Source organism: Rosa rugosa, chromosome 2 (assembly GCF_958449725.1).
Source record: "Rosa rugosa chromosome 2, drRosRugo1.1, whole genome shotgun sequence".
NCBI lineage: Eukaryota > Viridiplantae > Streptophyta > Magnoliopsida > Rosales > Rosaceae > Rosa > Rosa rugosa.
Window position 1 is genome coordinate 25,206,534 of NC_084821.1, and position 25,657 is coordinate 25,232,190.

General features: G+C 37.3%; 1 protein-coding gene across 7 annotated transcripts; it reads left to right on the plus strand.

Moving 5' to 3' along the window:
- The first annotated feature begins 1,191 nt into the window (after positions 1 to 1,191).
- LOC133734423 (transcription factor TFIIIB component B''-like) lies at positions 1,192 to 8,359 on the plus strand. Of its 7 annotated transcripts, none has more exons than XM_062162081.1 (15): positions 1,194 to 1,314; positions 1,917 to 1,987; positions 2,083 to 2,483; positions 2,563 to 2,629; positions 2,722 to 2,927; positions 3,006 to 3,051; positions 3,136 to 3,255; positions 3,340 to 3,452; positions 3,560 to 3,944; positions 4,027 to 4,127; positions 4,286 to 4,329; positions 5,319 to 5,514; positions 5,603 to 5,747; positions 7,074 to 7,201; positions 7,748 to 8,359. In XM_062162081.1, exons 2-15 carry the CDS (start codon positions 1,954 to 1,956, stop codon positions 7,910 to 7,912), a joined length of 2,151 nt encoding a protein of 716 aa, XP_062018065.1. In that variant the 5' UTR covers positions 1,194 to 1,314; positions 1,917 to 1,953; the 3' UTR covers positions 7,913 to 8,359. The 7 variants fall into 7 exon arrangements, 5 of the variants coding, with proteins under 5 accessions (XP_062018064.1, XP_062018065.1, XP_062018066.1 ...); XM_062162082.1 differs by having other exon boundaries at positions 3,376 to 3,452; XR_009858261.1 differs by having other exon boundaries at positions 1,192 to 1,314; positions 3,136 to 3,452; positions 5,319 to 5,483; positions 7,748 to 7,888.
- The last annotated feature ends 17,298 nt before the right edge of the window (positions 8,360 to 25,657 follow it).

Consider the following 25,657-nt stretch of genomic DNA (forward strand, 5'->3'; position numbering starts at 1 on the left):
GAGCTGGAGGCATGCAAGGCAGCGGTTAATTATGTTCTTGCTAATTCTCTACACCCAGTTATCTTACAAACAGATTGTTTGGTTTTGAAGCAGTAGCTTGGTCATGGTAGGATGCAGAATACTTCAGTTCTGGGCAGACTATATGATGATATTAATGAGGATTTGGAACTTCTTCCAAATTCTCATTTGGTTCATGCTAGGAGGGAGGCCAATACGGCAGCTCACCTATTGGCAGCATATGCTTTTGCTAATGAGCATAATTTCTTTTGGTCCAGTACCCCTTCTTTTATACAAGATATATTAGATGCTAGGGATGACAAAAATCCCCATCGAGTATTCGACCTTAACAGGGATAAATTAGGAAAAAATCGGATAACGGGGATGGGGATCCCCAATATTCGAATTCTTAAATTGGGTATAGGATGGGGATGGTATTTTGATCTCCATCCCCATACCACCCAATCTAGAATTATCAATATTTATTATATATATATTTTTATATAATTTATAAATAAATATTTATGTAAACTTCTTCTTATCGTAAATATTTTAGCGTCTTTTAATAAGTTTGTTCAAAAAAGAAAGATTCTTTTAACAAAAATATTTTATGAACATGTTTGATTTGAACTTTATACTTTTACATACCATAATTATTTGTGTGAATTTTATATAATAAATTAGTAATATTATTAACGGGGATTGAGGCGGGTATGGGGACCTAAATCCCCAATAGGGACAGAGAATCCCCAATATCTTATTATGGGGATAGGGGTGGATACGGGAATGGGAAATGAAGTCGGGTATGAGGATGGTATTCCCTCCCCTTTGTCATCCCTAATAGATGCTGAAAAGTTTGTACCTTAGAATTTCTTTTGATAATCAATAAAGTCTAACCTCATTCAACTGAAAAAAAAAAAAAAAAAAACATGTTGGCAAAGAAAATAAATATATCTTATGTATCAAGCCAATTCTCCTTAACAAAACTAAAATTTTAAAACACCAATAATGCCCTTACAAATAAAAATTTAATAATCAAAATAAAATAGTAAAATAATTTTTTGAACAATAAATAGTAAATAATATAAAAAATTACTCCGACAAAATATGAAAAAGTTTCCTATATAACTACGGTTTTTCCGTTCTTATTTTTTATTTTTTTTTATTTAAAATCACAAAACCCGATTAACATGTGCTTTCGCACCCAACGCCGCATATAAATTGCCTGCATTCTCCATTCTCGCGAAGCATTACCAGTTAACAACTACGTTCCTCCACTATAGGGCTCTCTCTCTCCTCCCTCTTTTCTACCCCAAGGTATCGTCGTCTCTTTTTAACCCCCCCTTTTTATTTTTTATTTTTTTTAGGCTGTCGTCTCTTTTTACCTTGTGAAGTTCACTCTGTACCACAAAATTTGTCAAAATTTTTACTTTTCATGGTTTTAATTGTAAAGTTGCTTGCTTTGAGCTGAGAATTAGATTCTCGAAAAACCCAAGTTGGATTTTTATTACCATTGATCTCTTAATCCTATTGGCTGGCTTGTGATGCTTTGGTTGATTGCACAAATCAAGTTGGGTCAGTGCCCATGATGAACTAGAGTTTCAGAAATGACCTGAACTTTGGATGTTTCCTACCATCCTTTCTGTTAATCCCAAAATTTGGTTAAAGGCTATTTGTTTTTCCTCTCCTCATTGCCAGTGGAACTTAATAGTTTAAGAAAACATCCCATGTATATATGCATACGTTCATGGTTTAATATTTAGTGGCATTCGTTGAATTGAAGAAGAAGTTTGCGTACATTTGACTGTTAAACAGAGAAACTTTTGTTAATATTTGACATTCTCTATTAACTTCATTGTTTGGGACTGCTGATGACAGAAATACCGTTTTTAATTCCCTTGTGTCCCACTTGAAATTAGAATACATGTAGAAATCACTGTTGGAGCTACACTCAACATGGATGATCTTGATTTTGAGCCTACCGGACCTGGTACGTCGTTCACCTACAACTCGATGAACTTGTCATGTTTATCCATCTGTGTTTGCCTCAGGAGAGGGATGACTAATTACCAGTTTTCTGTGCAGTTCGTGTTGCTGGCAGATTTCGGCCCAAGGTGAAGCCCAAGTCTACGAAAATAGCATCTACTGCAGCTGCCTCTAATTTCCCTAATGTTGTAACGGAAGATTCAATCCCATTATCTAGCACTGTCTCAGATACTGTTCCATCCACTACATCTGTTGATGTTGGAGAGGTTAAAGTAACACATCCAGTTGGTTCATCCTCAGCGACCTCAGAGATCTTAGGAAGCCTAGAGCCATCAGGAAACAATGAGCATTTATGGTCAAGTGTCCCGTCCTTGGATGGTGACAGAATCACCAAGCCTTCCGAATCAGCTGCAGCAGATACTTTGCAACCATCAGTTATGGTTGCAGCTTCTAATGGAAGTGAAGGTTCACACTCTGTCTTTGGAAAATCAGCCAGCGAGGTAAGATGGTTTCAAGAATGAAGTCTTAATTAATTTTTTTTTTTCCTTTTCACTTTATGTGATAATTTATATATTTCAGAATGTAGACATATTCTCAGGATTGGAATGTCTTGACGATTTTCTTACCCAAACTACCAGTGGTGCAGGTGAGTTATCTAACGCCAGTTAACTTTTTGTAACTGGAAGCATTGCATTAGAACTGTCTGTTGATTGTAGGAAGCATTTATTTGTTCTGCAGTGCCTGCTTCCCGAAAATCCCCTGATAAGGTCAATGGGGAAAAGTGTGGTGCTCCGACACATTGCTCTGTTGAGTCTTCAGCATTCTTAGCATGTGATGTTGCAGAAGCTCAAACTATTTCTGATTATTGTGCAACACAAGATCCAGTGTCCTGCACAGAAGCTGCTATGTCCATTGAACATGGTGAAATCCGGTTAGAAACAAAGGTAAAGACTTGTGCTTTGATAGAAGATTCTTGTTGTATAATGTCTCTGATTAATAGTATTGTTTATGATTACATTCAGGAGTTTGAAGCTTTAGATGTTGTGTTTGAGGCTCCCATTTCAACTGGTATGTACACCATTATTTGCATCTTGTTTTCTTACTACTACCTTGTGTGTTACGTATGTTGAATCAAGCCTCGGGTTGATTTAGGACGCCATGCTGGAAAATTTCAACCCAAGCTCAGAGTCAAAAAAGGAAAAGAGAATCCAAACATCCCTCACCCTGAAGTTGAGTCCACCATACTTTCCCAACCTGCACATTTTGAAACAGGTGATATGGATGAGAGCTCATTTTGTGCCTTTCTGCCAGGAGATGTTCATAATCACGTGTCTCCCACTTTTGGTGATTCTATAGCCCCAAATCCAACCCCTAATTTCCAAGTGAATGCAGAAAGCTTTGCAGAAACTACTCAGTTAGATGAGGCTGTTTATGGGGATGCTGCCTATTCAGAGGGTATTTGTGCGAGGGTAACTGTTCTCAACTATAATACTTTTCCATGTGTTTCTTCTTTTAGTTAAAAATAAACGCTCTTCTTAATTTGTTTTTGGTTTATGTTGTTTACTGGATTGCGTAGAGTCATAACAGTGGAAATGGAAAAGCTTCTACAGTATCAAATCGTCCTCAGAAGCGCAAAGGTTCAGCAGCCGATGAGGCTAAAGATGGGACATCAGCCAGGAAGTCAAGGAAGCGGTTACCCCATCAACAAGTTGATGATTCAGGGAACAATACTAATGAGGACAGCTTCAATGCTGAAAATTCTAGTGATTATGATGGCAATGAAGATATTGAGCATAATACAGAACGGAGAAAAAGAGCCCCAAGAAAGTCCAAGGTACCTGTATCTGAAAATGAAAAACCAGTTCAAAAGCGTAAAAGGACCAAGAAAGCACCTGATGAACCAACCAAAGAACCGACCAAAAAGAAGTTCTCCCATTCAACTCGTAGAAATAGAAGACATGGTAAACATAATGCTGGGTGTCTACGATGATGAGATGTGGAATTTGTATGTATGTCTTCTTGATTTCCTTTTATGTTTTGCAGTGGACAAGTCTTTGCTTGAGATCCCAGAGGATGAAATTGATCCTCAAAAAGTGCCTATGAAGGATCTTATTCGGCTAAGAGAGTATAGGGAGCGCTTAGAGGTACATTACCACTAGATTGTTATACTTTTCTAGTCTTTGTGGTCAAACATTTACATGAGGAAATATGATGTTTCCTGCACAGCATTTTTGTAGCTATTTTATATTTTCCATTACTGATACTGATTCTTTGCTTGGTTACTGTCTGTCCACTCATGTAGATTAAAGAGGCAGCCAAGTTGAAAACTCCAGCGTCTGATCAAAGGTACTTGAGTCGTTATATATAAATCGGTAAATCACCAACTGGTGAGATTTTTTTTTTTTTTTTTCATAGTTTCAAGATTGATGGCGTAATTTTTGCTGGGGATCGTGATGATATATGATATATGATTCCTAGTTCGTATCACTATTTTGGTTATCAATTTTCTGATCCTTTATGTGGTGGTACTATGCTGGCATGAATAAATGCAGATTTAATGTATACCTGGAGTTAGTTCATTTGTTTTAGATGGTTGAAAGTGGCGGATATATTTCTTTGTATACTCTCCCCTCAACTGTCATTATTTACTAAGCAGTCATTTCATGAAGATTAAGATTTTATATTAATGCTTGACCAAAAGAAATGATTTTATGTTATATTGCATTTTTTGGTTTAACCAAAGTTCTCACATCCCCTAATCTGTTTTGGTACTTTGACTGATCATTAGAATTAGAGCAATATCAGAATTCTAAAGGGTTACGTCCTTTTTATGTGATTAACCATCACTATTTTGGAAAATATAGTTTTTCATATTAGGAAGTTGCAACAATAGATGGGGACAGAATGAGAGCTCTGAAGGATCTAGAGTAGTATGATTATGATTTGGGTCTTCTAAGTTGGTATACTGTCAAATATTGGTAACTTTTTGTTGTCCACCATGTGAGGCTACAACTGTATCAGATGACGTATGTTGTTGAATATAATTAATTTTCCTTTTTGGGACATAAGGTATGAATGCATGGTTTCCTCGGAATATGTATTTTTGTATCTATGATGTTTATTGAAGTCTAGAACTTTGAATTTGATCAAAAACTGCTATTCTTTATGATATTCTCCTATGCTGTTGTAACATATCCGGATCTGTGATCAACCACATGTTTTGCGAACTCATACAAAGGGGTTATTTGCCTGTAAATACTTAAGTTTTACCACTACTCGTGGAGTCATATGTAGTCCATTGATTTTCATTTCCTATTACAACTCCTTTTGTGCAGTGCTAATGACGAGTTTCATATGGAAGCTTCTCATAATCAAGAGAACTTTGGTTTTGAACACAGAAGCTCTGATGAAAACCAAGTACGTTACGGGGATAGGGTTAGCACAAGTTCCTGTAGCTTCAATTACCAGTCTTTTATGAAAAAACAACGCCCTGCAAAATGGTATGAACAAGACACGAAACTTTTCTATGAGGTAGTGTACCTATATGGAGGTTATTGAATGGTATTCTTCTCTGACCAAAAGTGCAAACTAACTATAAAGTATCTTACATGTGATTTAGGGTATTGAGCAGTTCGGATCCGATTTTAGTATGGTCGCACTACTTTTTCCTGGTCGAACACGTGATCAAATCAAGTTTAAGTTCAAGAAGGAAGTTCGTCACAATCCATTACGTATCAATGAAGCCTTTCGCCGTCAATCGAAAGGTGAAGTCCTGGATTTATTACTTACTGTTTATCTTTCCCTTTCTTCCTACCACTTCTTAATATAAAAGAACTCATAAGATCGGCATTAATCGAGGAGGATAAATAAGGTAACTAACTTGTCCAGCTTCTATCAGTTCTATGCGTAACCAGAGCATTAGTCTAAAGTGTTTTTTTTCCTAAATATCTTATATGACAACTGAAAGTGATCTTTGAGAAATTAGAGTTAAGTTGGCTACTTTTGGGTTACCATTTCTTATCACGTCCAAATTAGTCCAATGTGAGCGTTTATCTTTATATAGCTCATGAATGGTCTTCCTACCAACGATACATATTTGCATAAAAACCTTGAAGAGTGAGCATGTGAAATTCTACATTTAAATGAGCATCATAAGTTTGATACTGGATTCTTTTTTTCTTCTATGGGGGTGAGGACGACCCTCCTCTTCCCTAGTTCCGCTCAGTCTGCCCCCTATCCTACAGTCCTACCTGGTTTGAAGCAAGTACTTGAGAGACCTTGGAGGGCTATGCCAGTTTACTAGAAGGCCATCTGCAATTCGCTGAGGTTCTCTGCTGAATATTACAGAATCTTAATACTGCAAGCAGAGTCCCTCATAATTCTAATGTAGATGAAAGTTGTACTACCCTTGCCTATGTCAGTTTTTTCAACCTTCTTTTTCTCTCCATGTATTTGTCATTCTACCTTCTCTGTTCCTTCTAATTTTTTTGGGTCATTTGTCTTTTGGTTATATCTGGTGGCTGCTTCTTCCATTGGTTGGGTGCAATGTGCAGGCAAGCCATGACTTGGTTTCCTTTCCATTCTTCGGAAGGGAAAGAAGAATAACCCTACCCCAGATTCATTGGTTGCTCACATTTTGCACATCAAACTTCCCATACATACCAATTTGATACTCGTGTGATTGGAGATAAGAAAACAGTATTACTTATTAATTAATCTTATTTGATTTAGTTCCAAGTGTAAAATTAATCCCATCGTAATGAGTGGAAGCCATGTAAAATAACTCTAATTTATAATGTTTTATCCACCCAAAAGATCAATACAGTTGTTCTTGTATTCACCATCACCATGCCATCCGTGGAGCTTCATACAGAACTTCATCCAGTGTTAATGTTGTTTTTATTTATCTTTTTTGTTCTGGTTCGGTCATTCTCGTAAGGACCTGCTGCTGTTCGTAACCAAAATTGCAAATATGTTCACCTCCGAGGAAAGCATGTCAAGTGGACACAGAATGATGTATCATCCTTCTATGATATTTCTGTTTATGAATTGCCCAATTCTTTGTATGATAAAATAATTTTCTCATGCAGACAATTCCAAATATGTCTTGGTGATTAATGAGCTGCAAAAAGGTGCTCAGGAAAAGCTGGAGTCTAATGCAGATGAGACGAGTGACATGGCAGGCCAGGAGGAGGTAGAGCTGACTCATGATAACAATGTATGCATTTTCTATCTTTCTTTGTTTTTCTTCTGCTATGCTGTTGCAATTTATTTGAGGATAATTTGTATGTTTCATAGGGTCTGTATCCAGACCTCCACAAGTGTACTTGGTAACTTATACTTTTAGGCATACCTCTTTTCTTTATTCACAAGCGGGTGGTAATATGTCACACTTGAGAGTTCATATCAGAATTGTTGTTGGGTTGGATGTTGGTACCTGGTGCATTTAATTGTAGAGAGTCTTTAATACAAGACCTTCAAGAAGTCAGAGTTCATCTGTTTAGTACTTCAATATATCTTTTGGGATTCATAATCCTGAAATCTTTTAGATAATTGACTCGTTGAGCATGTATTTTGTTCCCATGGCTGTTTTAGCATCGTACATTGACCAGTATTGTGTTGGTTATGCAACCAGAGTTGATCCAAAATTACGCTCTTGTTAGTAGCATAACTTCTAACTATTTATATTGAGCATTCAGCATTCTATTCCTATTGGTTTTCTTTGTTCTTTGTTATAATTACCAAAAAGACTATTTGATTATAGGGGGAAGTGGCAAAACCTGAGTTGGATAAAATTGAAGATATGGAAAGCGATGTTGCTGCCGAAGGTCAACACAGGGAACCTGCTGTCGCTGAAGTACATAGTCCCATGAAGTCTGATCAAAGTGATGATGGTGACGGTTTTGGTGGTTGGGATGACGACTTTTAGTGTAGAGAGTAACTTAAAAGGAAATTAAATGCATCATTGGATCCGCAATCACTGGTAGACACTCACAGATTACATTTTGACTATGAGTATGTGGAGATAGAATTCATTTATTGAGAAACCAGTAACAGCTGCGGAGGAACTGGCAAGAATGGGATTGTGAGTTCAGCTTAGGTCCAGATCTGCGAAGAAAATATCAGCTTAGGTGTTCTTCGGGGATTGTGACTCTTTTCTTAGCAAAATTAATTGGCAAAGCTATTCCCTGCCCCACAAGTTTTAATTTGGAACAGGGGATGACAAATTTGTTGTAGAAATGTGGAATTCATAGCTGTTGGCAATAAATTGCTAACTTGCTTGCTAGAAGGAAAGAATATGAAACGCCTTGTTCTTTCATCTCTCCTATACATTAATTATCTCGTTTGGCTCTCAAAGGAATAGCTATATTGTTGTTAATACAGTTAATCACGATCTTGGTATCGCCTTCAATTTTTATTTTAGAAAAACAATGAAGTACAGTAGCTTGCAGACCTGCTCTGAGAGCCATAGCTTCAGCAAACAACACATTTGAATAACCTAATCTGTCAAAACCTGATCATTACGAATGATAAAACCTGCTGCAGCTTGACTATTCTGAATTTCGGATAGACAATATCATCAAAATTTAGTTTCACAAAATCAGTAGGAGGAGGGTGTCATTTAATCGTAGTTGAATTGGTACCGTGGTACTTTTACACAATTTAGTTTTTGTAAAAGAAGAATAAGAATTTATCATATTGGCTGCAGCAAAAGCAATTTGAATTGCATCCTTCTGAATGTTACGAAAAATGAATCATTCTCAGCATGCCATATATGATAACTTATATATAAAATTTTAGAGAAGGAAATATTTGAGTTCATAGTTCTATAGAGGATATAAACTTTAGCCAAGAGAAAAAACAGTCCTTTGTCAATTTCTATGTGTCATTGTGGGTACTATCATTATCTTCTTACCTGTCTGTAGATAGCAGGCTTTAGATGAATATATTGACACCTGGCTTGGGTTTGATTAAAAAAAAAGTCATTCCAATATGAAGTATTAATATAAATACCTGAGAATTGCCAAATATTTTTGGTGAATTTGGGATTGCATAGTTACTTCGAATCTTTGGCGTTGGTGTTTTCAAATGTTTCGGCTCACAATTCCCCGCAGTTAACTTTGCATGATCTTTTCTCCGTGGCTGTTGTTTCTATACTCAATAAATCTATTCTGATGCTTTGGCGCATTACGATATGTAATCTCCTAGCCTTTGGTGTTTATGGTCTGAACGAAATCGTTTCAAGCATGAGGCGGGTAAATAAGTGTTCTTTTCAAAGGCTAAAGCATCTAAAGAGTCTGCATGCGGGGCTTTGTATTTGTTTCTTCTACATCTCCTTCCAGTGTCCCAATGTTTGAATTCTTATGGCTCTATACCAACTTAGGCCAGCTGCTCCTAAGTTTCAAACGATTGTTTGGAGGCCTGTGGAGTTCCCTTGGATTACAAGGTTTCACCCCTAGATTGAACAAACATATTCACCCCCATTGTCGATTAACATACTTTTACTTAATAAATTATAATCCAACGGTCCATATCTTAAATAAGCCTTTAAAGATCTTTTATGTAAAAAAATCAATCGAATCAGAAATCGTTTAAATATCTAATTGAATCAAACAAATGGATGGTTCTAACAACACTTACTACTATTATGATCAACCGTCCATATATTTTATAGAAATGAATAACTAAAAAGTCTTTAATTTGATTGGTTTTTTACAGAACTAATCTTTGTATTACATTATACAACATGAATGGTCGGATTAGAAAATTATAAAGTTATTATGCCTTAATCGCAAGAGAGGGTGAACATGCTCATTCACTCAAGAGGTGAACCTAAGAATTATGCAGTTCCCTTGAATTACAATACGGATGGAAGCTTTCGTGACCCGGAACATGCGGGGTACGACGCTATTGATTGGGATCATGATGGGGCTTCTATGCATGCTTTTGCTGCCTGAGTTCGGGTCCCCAATGCTTTAGAGTTTAGATGCAGATACGGCTTTCTTGGAGGAAATTCTTGTTGCCAGGTTAAGGGAATGACACTTCTTGTGGATTGAAACAAATTTAGCAGTAGTAGTTGTTAAGAGTATAGGTCAAAGTCAACAGAACTTGTCAATATTTAGTATAAATAGGGACCTTACTATATGTTAGAAAGTCATCCTTGTAAACACCAGAGAAAAATTATCAAGTTGCTCTCTGTTTTCTTGTTTCTCTTTCTTCGTCTTCTACCATTTATCATCTTCATAAAGAATCTAACATGGTATCAGAGCCATGGCGACCTGACCATAGCTCATCCTACAATTCTTCCGCTGTAATCATGGTGGCCTGACCTGTGCTCATCTCGATTCTTTCCGCTGCAATCTTTCTCTTTGTTTAAATACCAACATAAATTCCCAAATTACCAGATCCAAAACCCTAGAAATTGCATCTTCTTCATCATTTCTGTACAATTACCAGTCAAATACCAAAGATTTGTACAATTACCAAGTGAAATCAACAAGAAATCGAGTCTGTACAATTACCAGCAAGAAATTCAAGGTCTGAGCTGTGTTCGTAGCTGTACTTCTTCAATTTCGAGTTCGTAGCAAGCTTTTTATCAAGAAAATAGTTCATCTTTAAGATCCAGATATTTGTGCATCTTCAAGATTTGACATGGCAACCTCAGGTCAACATTGCAATGCAGTCTCTGTTCATCTTGATGATACAAATTACCCCACTTGGCATTTTCTGATGCAACACTACCTTCGTGGTAATGGATTGCTCAAGTTTGTAGATGGTTTTTATCCATGCCCTCCACAATTTCAGAGGGCCGATTATGATTCTCCCTCAGTTGATAACACTGGAGCTTGTGAAAAATGGCTGCAACAAGATAGTTTTGTTATCTCTATGATTACCAACACTCTCTCAGCTGAGGCTCTTACGTTGGTAATTGGCTGTGAAACTTCAATGGAGGTATGGATCACTCTCAAACAACATTATGCAGCAAATTCTGAATTTCACATTATGCGATTAAAGTCTACTTTGCAGAATATCAGAAAAGGTGCTGATTCGATAGACAAGTATTTGTTGCGCTTCAAAACTGTTAGAGATCATTTAGCTGTTGTTGGTATTAGAATATCAGATCAAGATATTAAAAGTTTGATTCTTGCTGGTCTCCCTTGTAAGTATGGTCACACTAGACAAATTCTAAGAGGGAAAAATCCTATAAGCATGGTGGAATTAAGGTCTTTACTTCTCTCTGCTGAATTTGAACTTAAGTTGAAGCATAAAACTCACCAAGTGACACCCTTAACTACAGTGGTTGCAAATAATAGCTCTATGTCATTCCTTGACTCTCATTTTGGAAGTTCATTTGTTATACCCTCTACTACTATGCCCCAACGTGGTAAAAATCATATTGATTATAATAACACTTCTACATGTCATGTACCTATTGTGGCCAAGTCCAATATCAGTGCTCTTACTAGTACCCCTACAAGTCCAGTTACTCAAATTGCTTGTGCACCACAGTCGGCTATTTTGTCAAATAATGTCAACATTGCTACTGCATACATGAGTAATACTATGGCATCGAATGGGAACTCGGCTATGCAATCTATGCCAAATAATGGATACATGATGGATTTTGTTTCTACACCTATTGGTCTCCTGATTCGCAACTCTGGCTCAAATTTTGTTACTCCATACATATCTACTGGTGCAACACAACAGCTTGGTGACTTTCATCATTTCCACATTCAAGAAAGTGGTGGACGTCAACAAAGCATTGGATTTCAATCTGGTATGGCTACTTCTAATGGGTATCAAGCTTCATTTAATACTAATGCAATGACGAATGGTGGAAATTGCTTTTCGTACTGGTAATTTGGTTAGGAGTAGTGTTGCATCTTCTTCATTACCTCAATACAATGGTGTGATGAAGATGGATAACTCAGTTTTGGAGGTAGTACCTACAGATGAAAAATTGGACAATGAAGGTGCTAATCTTGATTCTGCTCGAGTAACTGAATTTAGTATGAAAGATTTGAAGGAAGTTGGCAATGGTCAGGATATAAAGGAGAATACCTTAAGTACAAAGAATCAGGATGATGAGACTGTGGATGTGGTAGATACTTCTGTTGTTGTTACCTTGAAGCCTGAAGATGATGAGGGTGTGGAATTGCAAGAGAGAAATATGGATCCAGAGGATACTGAATGTGAGAGTACGTACTGACTCAAAAGATGCTATGTCTATCACTGAAGCAAGGCAAGTGGTTAATAAAAGTTCTGCAAATGAGGACACGAAGAAGATTCAGGTTGGTACAGCACCTAAAGCGTTGTCTGCTTCCATCTACACTCAACCAAAGCCGCCCTCCACTGCTACTGAGCCAAATAACAATTCTTTTCAATCACAAGTTGTCAAGCCTCTAATAATTACATCTGCATACCCATTATCAGTTCCTCCTCACCCTCATTTGCAGCAAGCTCTACTCAAGAAAATTGAATTTTTGCGGACACCAGGGACTTGGCTACTTCCTTCCACTCCGGACAGAAATCTAATGAATTGCAGGCAAGCATGTGAGTCTATGAATTTATGGCAATCACTTCCGCTCATTCCTCCTGGTTGAGACAAGTGCTTGATCGATTTGCTGCATTTTTGCCGAAGGATTTCACACTGCACAGTTTATATCTCTGCTGCAACCTAGTACTTGATAATCCAAGTACTAGTTTGAGGGGGGATGTTAAGAGTATAGGTCAAAGTCAACAGAACTTGTCAATATTTAGTATAAATAGGGACCTTACTATATGTTAGAAAGTCATCTTTGTAAACACCAGAGAAAAATTATCAAGTTGCTCTCTGTTTTCTTGTTTCTCTTTCTTCGTCTTCTACGGTTCTACCATTTATCATCTTCATAAAAAATCTAACAGTAGTGAGGAATTTTCATTCTCCTGCTCTTGTGCTTCGGAGACTTGCGTACAAGAGGGCTAAATGGTTTGGTGCTTGCTCGTCAGTTTCGACTTCAGGTAACGCAAATATTCTGAGAAGGCAATGCCCTAGCAGATGTACGTGTTGGCTAATTACGGTACTTCGATTGAAGGGACGCAGACTTTAGGAAGCTCTTCCACTGTTCCTAGTTCCATCCAACATTTGGTCGAGATTTTGTATCTTGGCCAACCTTTTGGTGTGGGTAATTCAAGTTCTGCTCAATGCCAGCTTCTGCCTGATAGTTTTTTTTGCTTTTGTTTTTGTTTTTTCCTTTTCTTTTCTTTTTTGATATGAGTGTGGAACTTTCTAGATTATTCCTGTATTGTAGTGCTTTTGTGGAATCTTTTTGTATTTTATTGTATCTTTGTTCTTCTCAAAGGCTTGGCTTGGTTTGGTCCTCTGTACTTGAATCATTGGTGTCATTTAATAAAATTTCGAGGTAGGACAAGGAGATGGTCCTGCCTACAAGAAGGGTCCTTGACCCGATACAAAGACTTTCTCACTTATATCATTAAGATTTGAACAATTCTCAAGTTCACCCCTGGGTGAATTAGCATATTCGCCCTCTTTTGTGGTTAACGCATAATAACATTATAATTTTCTAATCTAACCATTCATGTTGTATAATGTAATACAAAGATTAGCTCTGTAAAAAATCAATCAAATTGAAGACCTTTTAGTTATTCATTTCTATGAAATACATGGACGGTTCATCATAATAACAGTAAGTGTTGTTAGAACCGTCCATTTGTTTGATTCAATTAGATAATTAAATGATTTCCGATTCAATTGATTTTTTACAGAGATGATCTTTAAAGACTAATTTAAGATATGGACCGTTGGACTATAAATTTATTAAGTAAAATTGAGTTAATCGACAATGTGGGTGAATATGCTTGTTCACCCTAGGGGTGAACCTAAAAATTGTTCTTAAGATTTTTTAATTTTCAGATACCCAATTTAAGTGTTAAATAACAATATTACCCTCAGTCAAATTAATAAAATTTTGAGGTAGGACAAGGAGATGATCTGGCCTTTGCTTCATTAAAAACAAGAAGGGTCATTTTGATCCAATACAGTTTTTAATTCTCAGATACCCAATTAAAGTGTTAAATGACAATATTACCCTCAATCAAATTAATAAACTACCCCATGTGCTATCAATCTCTCTCTCTCTCTCTCTCTCAGATCTCCACCTCCAGCGCGGCGTCAATCCACTTCAACGACGAGTTCTTGCTGAGATTCTGCGGCAGCTCGTCGGTGAGCTTATTCTGAAACAGTCTGAGCTCGTACAGGTTTGGTGAGTTGGCAATTCTCACCGGCAAACTCCCCTCGAAATTATTCTCGTAAAGTTTGAGGTTCTCCACCTCCAACCGAGTCAACTTGTCGGGAATTGGCCCTGTCAGCCGAAGCTTCTTCAGCTTTGACATTCATGATGGTTAACTCGGTCAATGATGTTGGAATCGGAGGTCCAAATCGGTCAACTATATATGATTGGTCAACGGGACTAATCACGCTTGTCAAATTTTCGTCAACTATGATTCACCCGAGGTGCAAATCTGTGAGTTTACTGAGTCGAACCAGCAAGTCGGGTATTTTACTGACTAAGTTACACTCCGTCAGCCAGAGGACCTCGAGGCTCATTAAGTTTCCGAGCTCGGGCTGGATTGGACCCGGGAAAAACTTGTTTAAGCTTAGATCTCATTGAGTTCTAGTACTGAAAGGGTTGCAAACTTTTTTTTATTGCAGAAGTCACTGATTTTGTACATTTGTGTGTGAATTTTGCTGAAAACTGCAGACTTCTTATTATGGTCACTGAAAATTAAAGTCACAGATACGTTGTATGTGGTTTGACATTTCTTGGATTTTCTTTGTTTCAATTCCTGTGTTTGTTTCATAAATGCTTGAGCTGATTATACAGTAACTGATTTGATTCTTTTGATACTAGCAACTCTGTTCAAGCTTTCTTCTCAGGTTTAAATCCTAAACCCTATTCACTTTTCCTAATACTTAAAAAGCTAAGTATACCTCCCTAATTTTACCAAAATGCTCTTGAACAATTAAATTTGCATTTTCAACAATTTTTTGTTTTTGTTTTTGTTTATATCTATCAATTCAACCGCGAAGAATCTTCTGAGGAAATTGCCTACATTGTCGTGTACTTTTGGTGGTGGAACCAGAAAGTGATTCTTGGAGGGGCCGAACAAGTAGACAAATTACAAAGATTTTTTTGTTAATCCATATCATAGTTTTTTTTTTTTTTTTTTGTTTTTGTTTTTCTGCAGAGGGTTCTTTAATGGTTCCGTTGATGAAGCCGGTTTTGTTCTTGGCACTCAGGGATATCTTCATAGCGCGACACCATGAGTTTTAATTGTCACCTGACAATTTCTTGGAGACAAGCAGAAGACCGGGATGGTCTGAATGATGAAGGAAAAGCGGATTGGCAGTATCATCAGAGGAAGTGTTGCTGGTGCCAATTCCACTATTAGGAGTTTCAGAGAAAAACTCGTCACCAATTGCCATTGAAAAAAGGTTGCGAGGCTGCTACTTAATAGCAGAAAAGGCTGCTTGTAATTGGCAAAAAAATTGGAATGGAGAGGCTGGTAGTGACGGTAGAGAGAAGAAGAAGAGCCAGGAATTATTCCCGCTCGGTATCGGAAAAGATGTTTTGGCTGAATGAATGAATTGTATTCAATCGTATAACATATATACAAGGCACCTACTGTATATCTTGTGGTTCTCCAACAAGTTAGGAGACCAGTAAGGAAAGACAGATATCACAATTCAATTGGAATCAAAGACTATACAGACTATCCTAACAAATCAAAACTACTTAATACAAATATTCTTGCATATCAAGACAATCCCAATTCAATGCTGCGAGATATACTTTCCAACAGGTCATTGATATGAACGATAACCTTCTCTCGGCTACCATATGTTCTACCATCCACCCTTATCCAAGTTGTGGATTTGTCCAATAATCACTTCACTGATCCAATTCCATCATCATTCTTCTGACAATCTAGGAATTTGACTAGTTTTCGTGCTAGGAACAATACTTTCTTAGGGTCTCCCTTCCTCTATTTGTCTTCATTCTTCATCCTTGATTTCTCTTTTAGATTTTTCATTCAATGAATTAAATGGTAGTATATCGAGTGGATTAGGGCTGTTGTCCAAACTGAAGGTATTTCGTGCTGGGCACAATAACCTCTTAGGTTTGATTCTAAGAGATATATATATAATGCTACCACAGTCGAAGAAATTGCATTACCTTTTTGTTCCCTCTATGGAGTCACTAGTGATAGAGTTGCCAGCCTTACCAATCTCTCAATCCTTAACCTCTATTTCAATCAATTGAGTGGTGTGCTTCCTCTCCATTTTGGCAAGCTCTCCAAGGTGAAACTTTTGTTCCTTCATCGTAACAGTCTTGAAGGTATTGTACGAATTGCACAAACCTCATCGAATTGAATTTAGGATTTAATCAGTTAGAAGGGGATATTTCTACGCTTAATTTCTCCAAAGCAGGTCAACTCAATAAACTCGACCTAGCTAGGTGATGTCAATTCTATGTTTCTTTGAATTATGTAATAGAAACTAAGATGACAATCTCAAATCAAAATTAGGTGGGTTTTTATCAAGCTAAAGCAAAATAAAATTACAAGTATGAAATTATTTGACAAAATAAATATATATATGGAAATAAATTCAACCAAGAGAATGCAAGTATAAACAGCAAGTATGCAATGCATCCTCACAATAAATGTTCTACCGAAATTCAAAATTACTTCTTTTATTGTCTGCTAATACTGATATCTTGCTTTGGACCTCCAAAGTTTGAACCTAGAAATCAAGTAGAATCATTCATTCTTTAACTCATCTGCAGGGTGAATTTCAATACCACAGTTCTGGCGTACTATTCTTTCGTACCGATCATCCTTCCCGTAAATTCTCACTGCCTGCCAAAAAAAAAAAAAAGCCAATTCATTCAAACTTCATGACGTACTATTTGTTTTTACCATAAAATATAGACCTTATTCATCTCTCTTCTTCATATTAATTAGTAAGGCCAAGTTTATATTATTTTATTTTATTTTATTTTATTTTTTATCAAGAAGAATTTCATTGATAAAACATTGAAATGAACTTACATCAAGAAGTATATAGTGACCTGCTACACCACAACTAAGTAGGGAAGACCAAGTTTGGTATAACATATTTAAAAAGCTGTTTTTTTTTTTTTTGGAAATAAAAAGCTGTTTTTTTTTTGAAAATATAAAAAGCTGTTTTAGTAGTAAACAGAAGTTTTAAACTTACCTCATATAGTCTTGTCATATAATACACGCAATCATGGCTTGGAAACTTAATGTAAGGTGAATCATCGGCTTCTTCCGTTGGATTTGGACGACGAATAATTTTTGACCCAGGAAAATTCTTCACAAGTTCATCCTGACGTTCACTAGGAGTACCTAATGAAACATATTAATTTTATGTAAAAAAAAAAAAAAACATTGATGTTAACATGATCAAGAAACCAATAGAACCATTTAGATTCATATACCATACATACAACTATACAATTATTTTCTTTAAAAAAAAAAAAAAAAAAGGATAAAGGTGCATGTTCTATCAGCAGCTCTATATGAAGAAGAAGATAATCAAAAAACAACAACAACCTAATGTGGATGACAGAGAGCTGGTACAATAACAAATGTTTCAAGCCCCACATCCAAACATTTATATATCTGAAATTAACTAAGTACATAACAATTCAGAATAAGATACTTACTCTTCGGTTTTGGTTTTTCGAAAAATAAATCAGTGAACATGGAGAACAAGGATTCTGCAAAAGTTAAAAGCAAAACACAGTCAATTCGGTGCATAGAATGATTAGAATCTAACAACCCTAAAGATTAAAACTCAAAATTCAAAATTAAAAACCCTAGTGTAAAAAAAAGAAAGAAAAAAAGATAAACAGAATTTGAGCTTGTAAATCAAAAATATAACTGAATATGTGTATATGCAGATTTGTACTCAAGCCTAAGAATATAGACATACCTAGAGCTGCAGCCATTGTAGAAGATCACGAGTTGATTTTGATGAGTTGATGCACTCGGTTGGTTCTTCTCGAGCTATCCTTAACGAGAGTTTTCTAATGAGCAGAACAATGTATTCTCAGGTGTTGTTCCTTATATAGGCTAATACGTCTAGGTACATTCCTATAAAGGTTTCCTATACCTATTAGCAATAGGAACAACATTTCTGATTCATGTACAGATTCTTATAAAACCTAATGTAATGAGGAATCCTAATTCAAACGTGAGCAGTGTCAGCGAGTTGAAAAACTGCTACACCAGTCACTCCGAGCTCCACACGAATGGTCGAGATGCCAATATGTGATCGAAAAGTGAGTCCCACAAGAGATCCATTAAAATGACTAAAAACAAGGATCCCTTAGTAGAAGGGCCGCCCTCATTAACACATTGTCTACCATATAATTTTTCAAGATAATTCAGATATGTATATGTCTTAATTAGATACATAAAATACAGTGTAATGTATGAAAGGTATACCTTCAGATAAGTAAATTTCACAACATATGCTTTTTGGTAGTCTATTTTATTCTTTTGAATCTTTAGGAAATATCCTTGCATATAAACTCTTCAAAATAAAATAAAAGTTTACCCTTGTTTCTTCCTAATACCCTTTTGCATCACCTGTCCTAAAGCTATTCTCATAATGAATTTCATCACCAAAAATTTTCAAAACTAAAGGTTAGAAGCTTTCCGTTTTCCCGTAGGATAAGATGTATAATGGTATACTATGCCTCTGAATCTTTGGTAAATATTCCTGTACACAAATTTTTCAGGGTAAAATTAAAATTCACCCTCGGTGCAATTTGCTCCACGCAGAACAACATAATAACCAATCGCTTCAGGCAGAAAATCGATTAAATGCACTGCACCATACTTTACAATGCACCTAGTATCAAATAAGCAGGTAACAATAAGAAGACCATTACAATAGTACAAAACAGAAAAGCATATCATCCTCATCATTACAACAACATAGCAAAAACTTGACAACTACTAAGTAGATACATAATGCACATTGATTGACATCAAACACAATAAAAATCTATCTGCATTTGCAAAACAACAAGCCACAAAATAGCTCAACCTGAGAAAGCGCTATTAGATAAGAAGCTGAGATCAGCAAACAGGGTAGTTGTCATGATCCTTGAGCCACTGGTCTTTACATTCTTTGTCGTGGAAGACATGTGAACATGGCATACAGATCGAAAGCATCAATATCGTCCGTACCAAATTCATTTAGACAAATAGAGCACCTAACACTTTGATCAACAGCTTTGATCTTCTTGTTTTCCTGCACGTACTGCTGTGTCTCAGCCTCTTGGTCCTTCACCACCCTCACTTTATGCAGCATCTTTTTCCTTGGCTCCCTCAGCACCAGCTCGGGTTGGCATTTGGCAAACCGGCCATCTTATGTATCAACCTTACAAATACGTTGATGGTCACTATCCTCTGATCGTTGTTAGAGCCTAGTGCCGCAATCCCTTTGTTCATATCTTCTTCGATATCATCGACAATCCTATTCTAGTAAGTGCTCTATAATAGCCATTAATGCGAAATGAGTGCAGGACATTACAGAGCTCTCATCTCCAGTCTCTTCCACCATCTCTTCTGAAATCGCTTAAAGAGAATTGGACAGTGGTCGACTCTTCCTTATCCAGTGTTTCATGAATAGAACGACTATATCTATCGGGTATTGAGACTGTGTAGTACTTGTGGCGTTCACAGTGCCTGAACTTGAGTCTGAGCAATGGCTGAGAGAGGTTAGTGACACTCCTCAGATTCGTCCGACTCTAAACGATATACCAGATAGCCAAAATCGTCATGTAATGATTGTAACCTTCCATTGTAGCTAGCCAAACGAAGTACCGGAGAAGATGAATGAAGCAAAGGCAGATTGGGAGCCGAAAAAATTAGAAGTGAACAGTAATTGAACAGACCAGGGTTTTAAAACGGTGAAAAAATGAGGATTAGCCTGAGTGCCTGACTGACATACAGCTAATAAGCTCAATTATGGTAGACAAATAAGGGTAAAAAGGTCCTTATAATATGTGTGCAGAGGTGAAAAAAAAAATTTCAGAAAAATGAACGAGACATACATTTTATTATGTTCTTCGTTAATTTCACCGGTTTTTCAAAGTTTTAACGTTTAACTTTTGGAAAAGGCTGGGATATGTCTTTCAATGAAAATTGATCGACACCGCAACTCTCTCTGAGAACCCTACAGGGCGGCTTAAACCTTCGCTACCTTCCTCTTCGTTCCGTCCAGGGCGGGGAGTTTTCAGGGGAGTTTGGTGGCTCCTGAAAGAAGGCTTTTGGGCATGGACAGAATTGGTGCTGAACCGAGGGCGTCGGGCGATGCAGGTAGTGGCAGGAAGCACAGTGGTGCGATCCGATTAAGGCGATCTCATGGGGAGGCGTGGTTGGCCAGTCGGGCGACCCGGTTCTTTTTTCCTTTGGTTTTGAGTTTTGATGTTGGGCTTTGGGTTCGTGCGGCGGCGGGCGTCTGGTGTCGATGCTTCGACGGCGGGGTTCGGTCATGAACCTGTGTTGATTCTGGGCCTAAGCTAGGCTTGCTATTTTGTTTGGGCCTTGGGCTGGATATATTGTTGGGCTTTCGAGTTCTTTAAGATTTGGTTCTCTCCAATAACTCCCTAACTTTGTTTGGGGAAACTAGCAAACACTTAACAAACCCACACACATATATATACAGATCCTATCCAGAGCGATGCCTCGCTCTGAAATTTCTCCAAAGCAGGTCAACTCAATAAACTCGACCTAGGTGATGTCAATTCTATGTTTCTTTGAATTATGTAATAGAAACTAAGGATGACAATCTCAAATCAAAATTAGGTGGGTTTTTATCAAGCTAAAGCAAAATAAAATTTCAAGTATGAAATTATTTGACAAAAGAAATGTATATGGAAATAAATTCAACCAAGAGAATGCAAGTATAAACAGCAAGTATGCAATGCATCCTCACAATAAATGTTCCACCGAAATTCAAAATTACTTCTTTTATTGTCTGCTAATACTGATATCCTGCTTTGGACCTCCAAAGTTTGAACCCAGAAATCAAGTAGAATCATTCATTCTTTAACTCATCTGCAGGGTGAATTTCAATACCACAGTTCTGGCGTACTATTCGTTGATATACGCAACTATCGTAATCCATCTTACAATAATCCTTCCCGTAAATTCTCACTGCCTGCCCAAAAAAAAAAAAGCCAATTCATTCAAAATTTCAGGTTAATTCATGACTTACTATTTGTTTTTACCATAAAATATAGATCTTATTCATCTCTTCTTCATATTAATTAGTAAGGCCAAGCTTTTTTTGTTTTTTTTTTTCAAGAAGAATTTCATTGATAAAACATTGAAATGAACTTACATCAAGAAGTATATAGTGACCTCATTAAGCTACACCACAACTAAGTAGGGAAGACCAAGTTTGGTATAACATATTTAAAAAGCTGTTTTAGTAGTAAACAGAAGTTTTAAAGTTACCTCATATAGTCTTCTCATATAATACTCGCAATTATGGTTTGGAAACTTAATGTAAGGTGAATCATCGGCTTCTTCCATTGGATTTGGACGACGAATAATTTTTGACCCAGGAAATTTCTTCACAAGTTCATCCTGACGTTCACTAGGAGTACCTAATGAAACATATTAATTTTATGTAAAAAAAAAAAAAAAAAAACATTGATGTTAACATGACCAAGAAACCAATATAGAACCATTTAGACTCATATACCATACATACAACTATACAATTATTTTCTTTAAAAAAAATAAAAAAGGATAAAGGTGTATGTTCTATCAGCAGCTCTATATGAAGAAGAAGATAATCAAAAAACAACAACAACCTAATGTGGATGACAGAGAGCTGGTACAATAATAAATGTTTCAAGCCCCACATCCAAACATTTATATATCTGAAATTAACTAAGTACATAACAATTCAGAATAAGAAACTTACTCTTCGGTTTTGGTTTTCCGAAAAATAAATCAGTGAACATGGAGAACAAGGATTTTGCAAAAGTTAAAAGCAAAACACAGTCAATTCGGTGCATAGAATGATTAGAATCTAACAACCCTAAAGATTAAAACTCAAAATTCAAAATTTAAAACCCTAGAGTAAAAAAAAGAAAGAAAAAAAGATAAACAGAATTTTGAGCTTGTAAATCAAAAATATAACTGAATATGTGTATATGCAGATTTGTTCTCAAGCCTAAGAATATAGACATACCTGGAGCTGCAGCCATTGTAGAAGATCACGAGTTGATTTTGATGAGTTGATGCACTATAGTTTTCTAATGAGCAGAACAATGTATTCTCAGGTGTTGTAACCTAGACGTAAGTAGTTTCTTATATAGGCTAATACATCTAGGTACATTCCCATAAAGGTTTCCTATACCTATTAGCAATAGGAACAACATTTCTGATTCATGTACAGATTCTTATAAAACCTAATGTAATGAGGAATCCTAATTCAAATGTGAGGGGTGTCAGCGAGTTGAAAAACTGCTACACCAGCCACTCCGAGCTTCACACGAATGGTCGAGATGCCAATATGTGATCGAAAAATGAGTCCCACAAGAGATCCATTAAAATGACTAAAAACAAGGATCCCTTAGTAGAAGGGCCGCCCTCATTAACGCATTGTCTACCGTATAATTTTTCAAGATAATTCAGATATGTATATGTCTTACATACATAAAATACAGTGTAATGTATGAAAGGTATACCTTCAGATAAGTAAATTTCACAACATATGCTTTTTGGTACGTAGTCTATTTTATTCTTTTGAATCTTTAGGAAATATCCTTGCATATAAACTCTTCAAAATAAAATAAAAGTTTACCCTTGTTTCTTCCTAATAGCCTTTTTCATCACCTGTCCTAAAGCTATTCTCATAATGAATTTCATCACGCACCAAAAATTTTCAAAACTAAAGGTTAGAAGCTTTCCGTTTTCCCGTAGGATAAGATGTATAATGGTATACTATGCCTCTGAATCTTTGGTAAATATTCCTGTACACAAATTTTTCAGGATAAAATTAAAATTTACCCTCGGTGCAATTTGCTCCACGCAGAACAGCATAATAACCAATCGCTTCAGGCAGAAAATCGATTAAATGCACTGCACCATACTTTACAATGCACCTAGTATCAATAAGAAGACCATTACAATAGTACAAAACGGAAAAGCATATCATCCTCATCATTACAACAACAGCAAAAACTTGACAACTACTAAGTAGATACATAATGCACATTGATTGACATCAAACACAATAAAAATCTATCTGCATTTGCAAAACAACAAGCCACAAAATAGCTCAACCTGAGAAAGCGCTATTAGATACGAAGCTGAGATCAGCAAACAGGGTAGTTGTCATGATCCTTGAGCCACTGGTCTTTACATTCTTTGTCGTGGAAGACATGTGAACATGGCATACAGAAAGCATCGATCAATATCGTCCGTACCAAATTCATTTAGACAAATAGAGCACTTAACACTTTGATCAACAGCTTTGATCTTCTTCTTTGCCTGCACGTACTGCTGTGTCTCAGCCTCTTGGTCCTTCACCACCCTCACTTTATGCAGCATCTTTTTCCTTAGCTCCCTCAGCACCAGCTCGGGTTGGCATTTGGCAAACCATCTTATGTATCAACCTTACAAATACGTTGATGGTCACTATCCTCTGATCATTGTTAGAGCCTAGTGCCGCAATCCCCTTGTTCATATCTTCTTCGATATCATCGACAATCCTATTCTAGTAAGTGCTCTATAATAGCCATTAATGCAAAATGAGTGCAGGACATTACAGAGCTCTCATCTCCAGTCTCTTCCACCATCTCTTCTGAAATCGCTTAAAGAGAATTGGACAGTGGTCGACTCTTCCTTATCCAGTGTTTCATGAATAGAACGACTATATCTATCGGGTATTGAGACTGTGTAGTACTTGTGGCGTTCACAGTACCTGAACTTGAGTCTGAGCAATGGCTGAGAGAGGTTAGTGACACTCCTCAGATTCGTCCGACTCTAAACCATATACCAGATAGCCAAAATCGTCATGTAATGATTGTAATGTAGCCAAACGAAGTACCGGAGAAGATGAATGAAGCAAAAGCAGATTGGGAGACGAAAAAATTAGAAGTGAACAGTAATTGAACAGACCAGGGTTTTAAAACGGTGAAAAATGAGGATTAGCCTGACTGACATACAGCTAATAAGCTCAATTATGGTAGACAAATAAGGGTAAAAAGGTCCTTATAATATGTGTGCAGAGGTGAAAAAAAAATTCAGAAAAATGAACGAGACATAATAAAATGTATGTTCTTCGTTAATTTCACCGGTTTTTCAAAGTTTTAACGTTTAACTTCTGGAAAAGGGATATGTCTTTCAATGAAAATTGATCGACACCGCAACTCTCTCTGACAACCCTACAGGGCGGCTTAAACCTTCGCTACCTTCCTCTTCGTTCCGTCCAGCGGCTCCCACATCAAGCCAGGCCTCTGGCCTCGGCAGAGTGCGGGGAGTGCAATCGGGCGGGGAGTTTGGTGGCTCCTGAAAGAATTCTTTTGGGCATGGACAGAATGGGTGCTGAACCGAGGGCGTCGGGCGATGCAGGTAGTGGCAGGAAGCGCGGTGGTGCGATCCGATCAAGGCGATCTCATGGGGAGGCGTGGTTGGCCAGTCGGGCGACCCGGTTCGTTTTTCCTTTGGTTTTGAGTTTTGATGACGGGTTGTGCAAGGGTGTTGACTGGGACGTTTTAGCTGAGCTCGTTTGGCCCGGGGAGGGGGGGGGGGGGCTACCAGGCGGTTTCGACGTCGGCGGAGGCTTCGCAGCCTTTTTGGGCTTTGGGTTGGTGCAGCGGCGGGCGTCTGGTGTCGATGCTTCAATGGCGGGGTTCGGTCATGAACCTGTGTTGATTGGGCCTTGGGCTGGATATATTGTTGTGCCTTCGAGTTCTTTAAGATTTGGTTCTCTCCAATAACTCCCTAACTTTGTTTGGGGAAACTAGTGGCCGTAGGCCCAATAAAGGCACTTCGTGTGTTTTTTTAGGGCTAGAAAATTTGTATCGAAAATGCGGTTATCGACCCGAACCGCACTGAAAAAAGCAATTCGGTAACCTCACCGAACTAAAACGGTGTCGTTTTATGTCACACTGCACCGAGCCGCATAAAAGCGGTTCGGTTGCGGTTTCGGGTCATAAACCGGGCGATTTAAACCGACCCGCACCAAATTTATTTTAGGGAAAATGTCCATTTACCCAAAATTGAGCTTCATTAACCCCACTTATCCAAACATATTATAAGATTTCCCACTTACCCAACAAATTACATATTTTTTGCCCTAATACCTAATTAAGTATTTTTTTTAATTATTTTGTGTATATTATTGAGACAATTTTACCCTCCCTCTCATTGTCACTTAGCGAGAAGTCAACGGAGACTTGACCGGAGTCCGGGCACCGGTCACCGATCGCCGGAGTCCGGTCACCGATCGCCGGAATCCGGTCACAAGTCGCCAGAAGTTCTCAAAAAGCTCGTCGGAGATCTCATACGTCACGGGAGAATATTATTGTTCCTCAATAATATGATT

What these genes read in the sequence shown, in the direction of transcription:
- LOC133734423 (XM_062162077.1), top strand. Translation starts at nt 1,954, where the DNA reads ATGGATGATCTTGATTTTGAGCCTACCGGACCTG. An exon ending in CCAAACTACCAGTGGTGCAG is followed by an intron (nt 2,630 to 2,721) that starts GTGAGTTATCTA and finishes TTTGTTCTGCAG; the next exon opens with TGCCTGCTTCCCGAAAATCC. An exon ending in AGTATAGGGAGCGCTTAGAG is followed by an intron (nt 4,128 to 4,285) that starts GTACATTACCAC and finishes CCACTCATGTAG; the next exon opens with ATTAAAGAGGCAGCCAAGTT.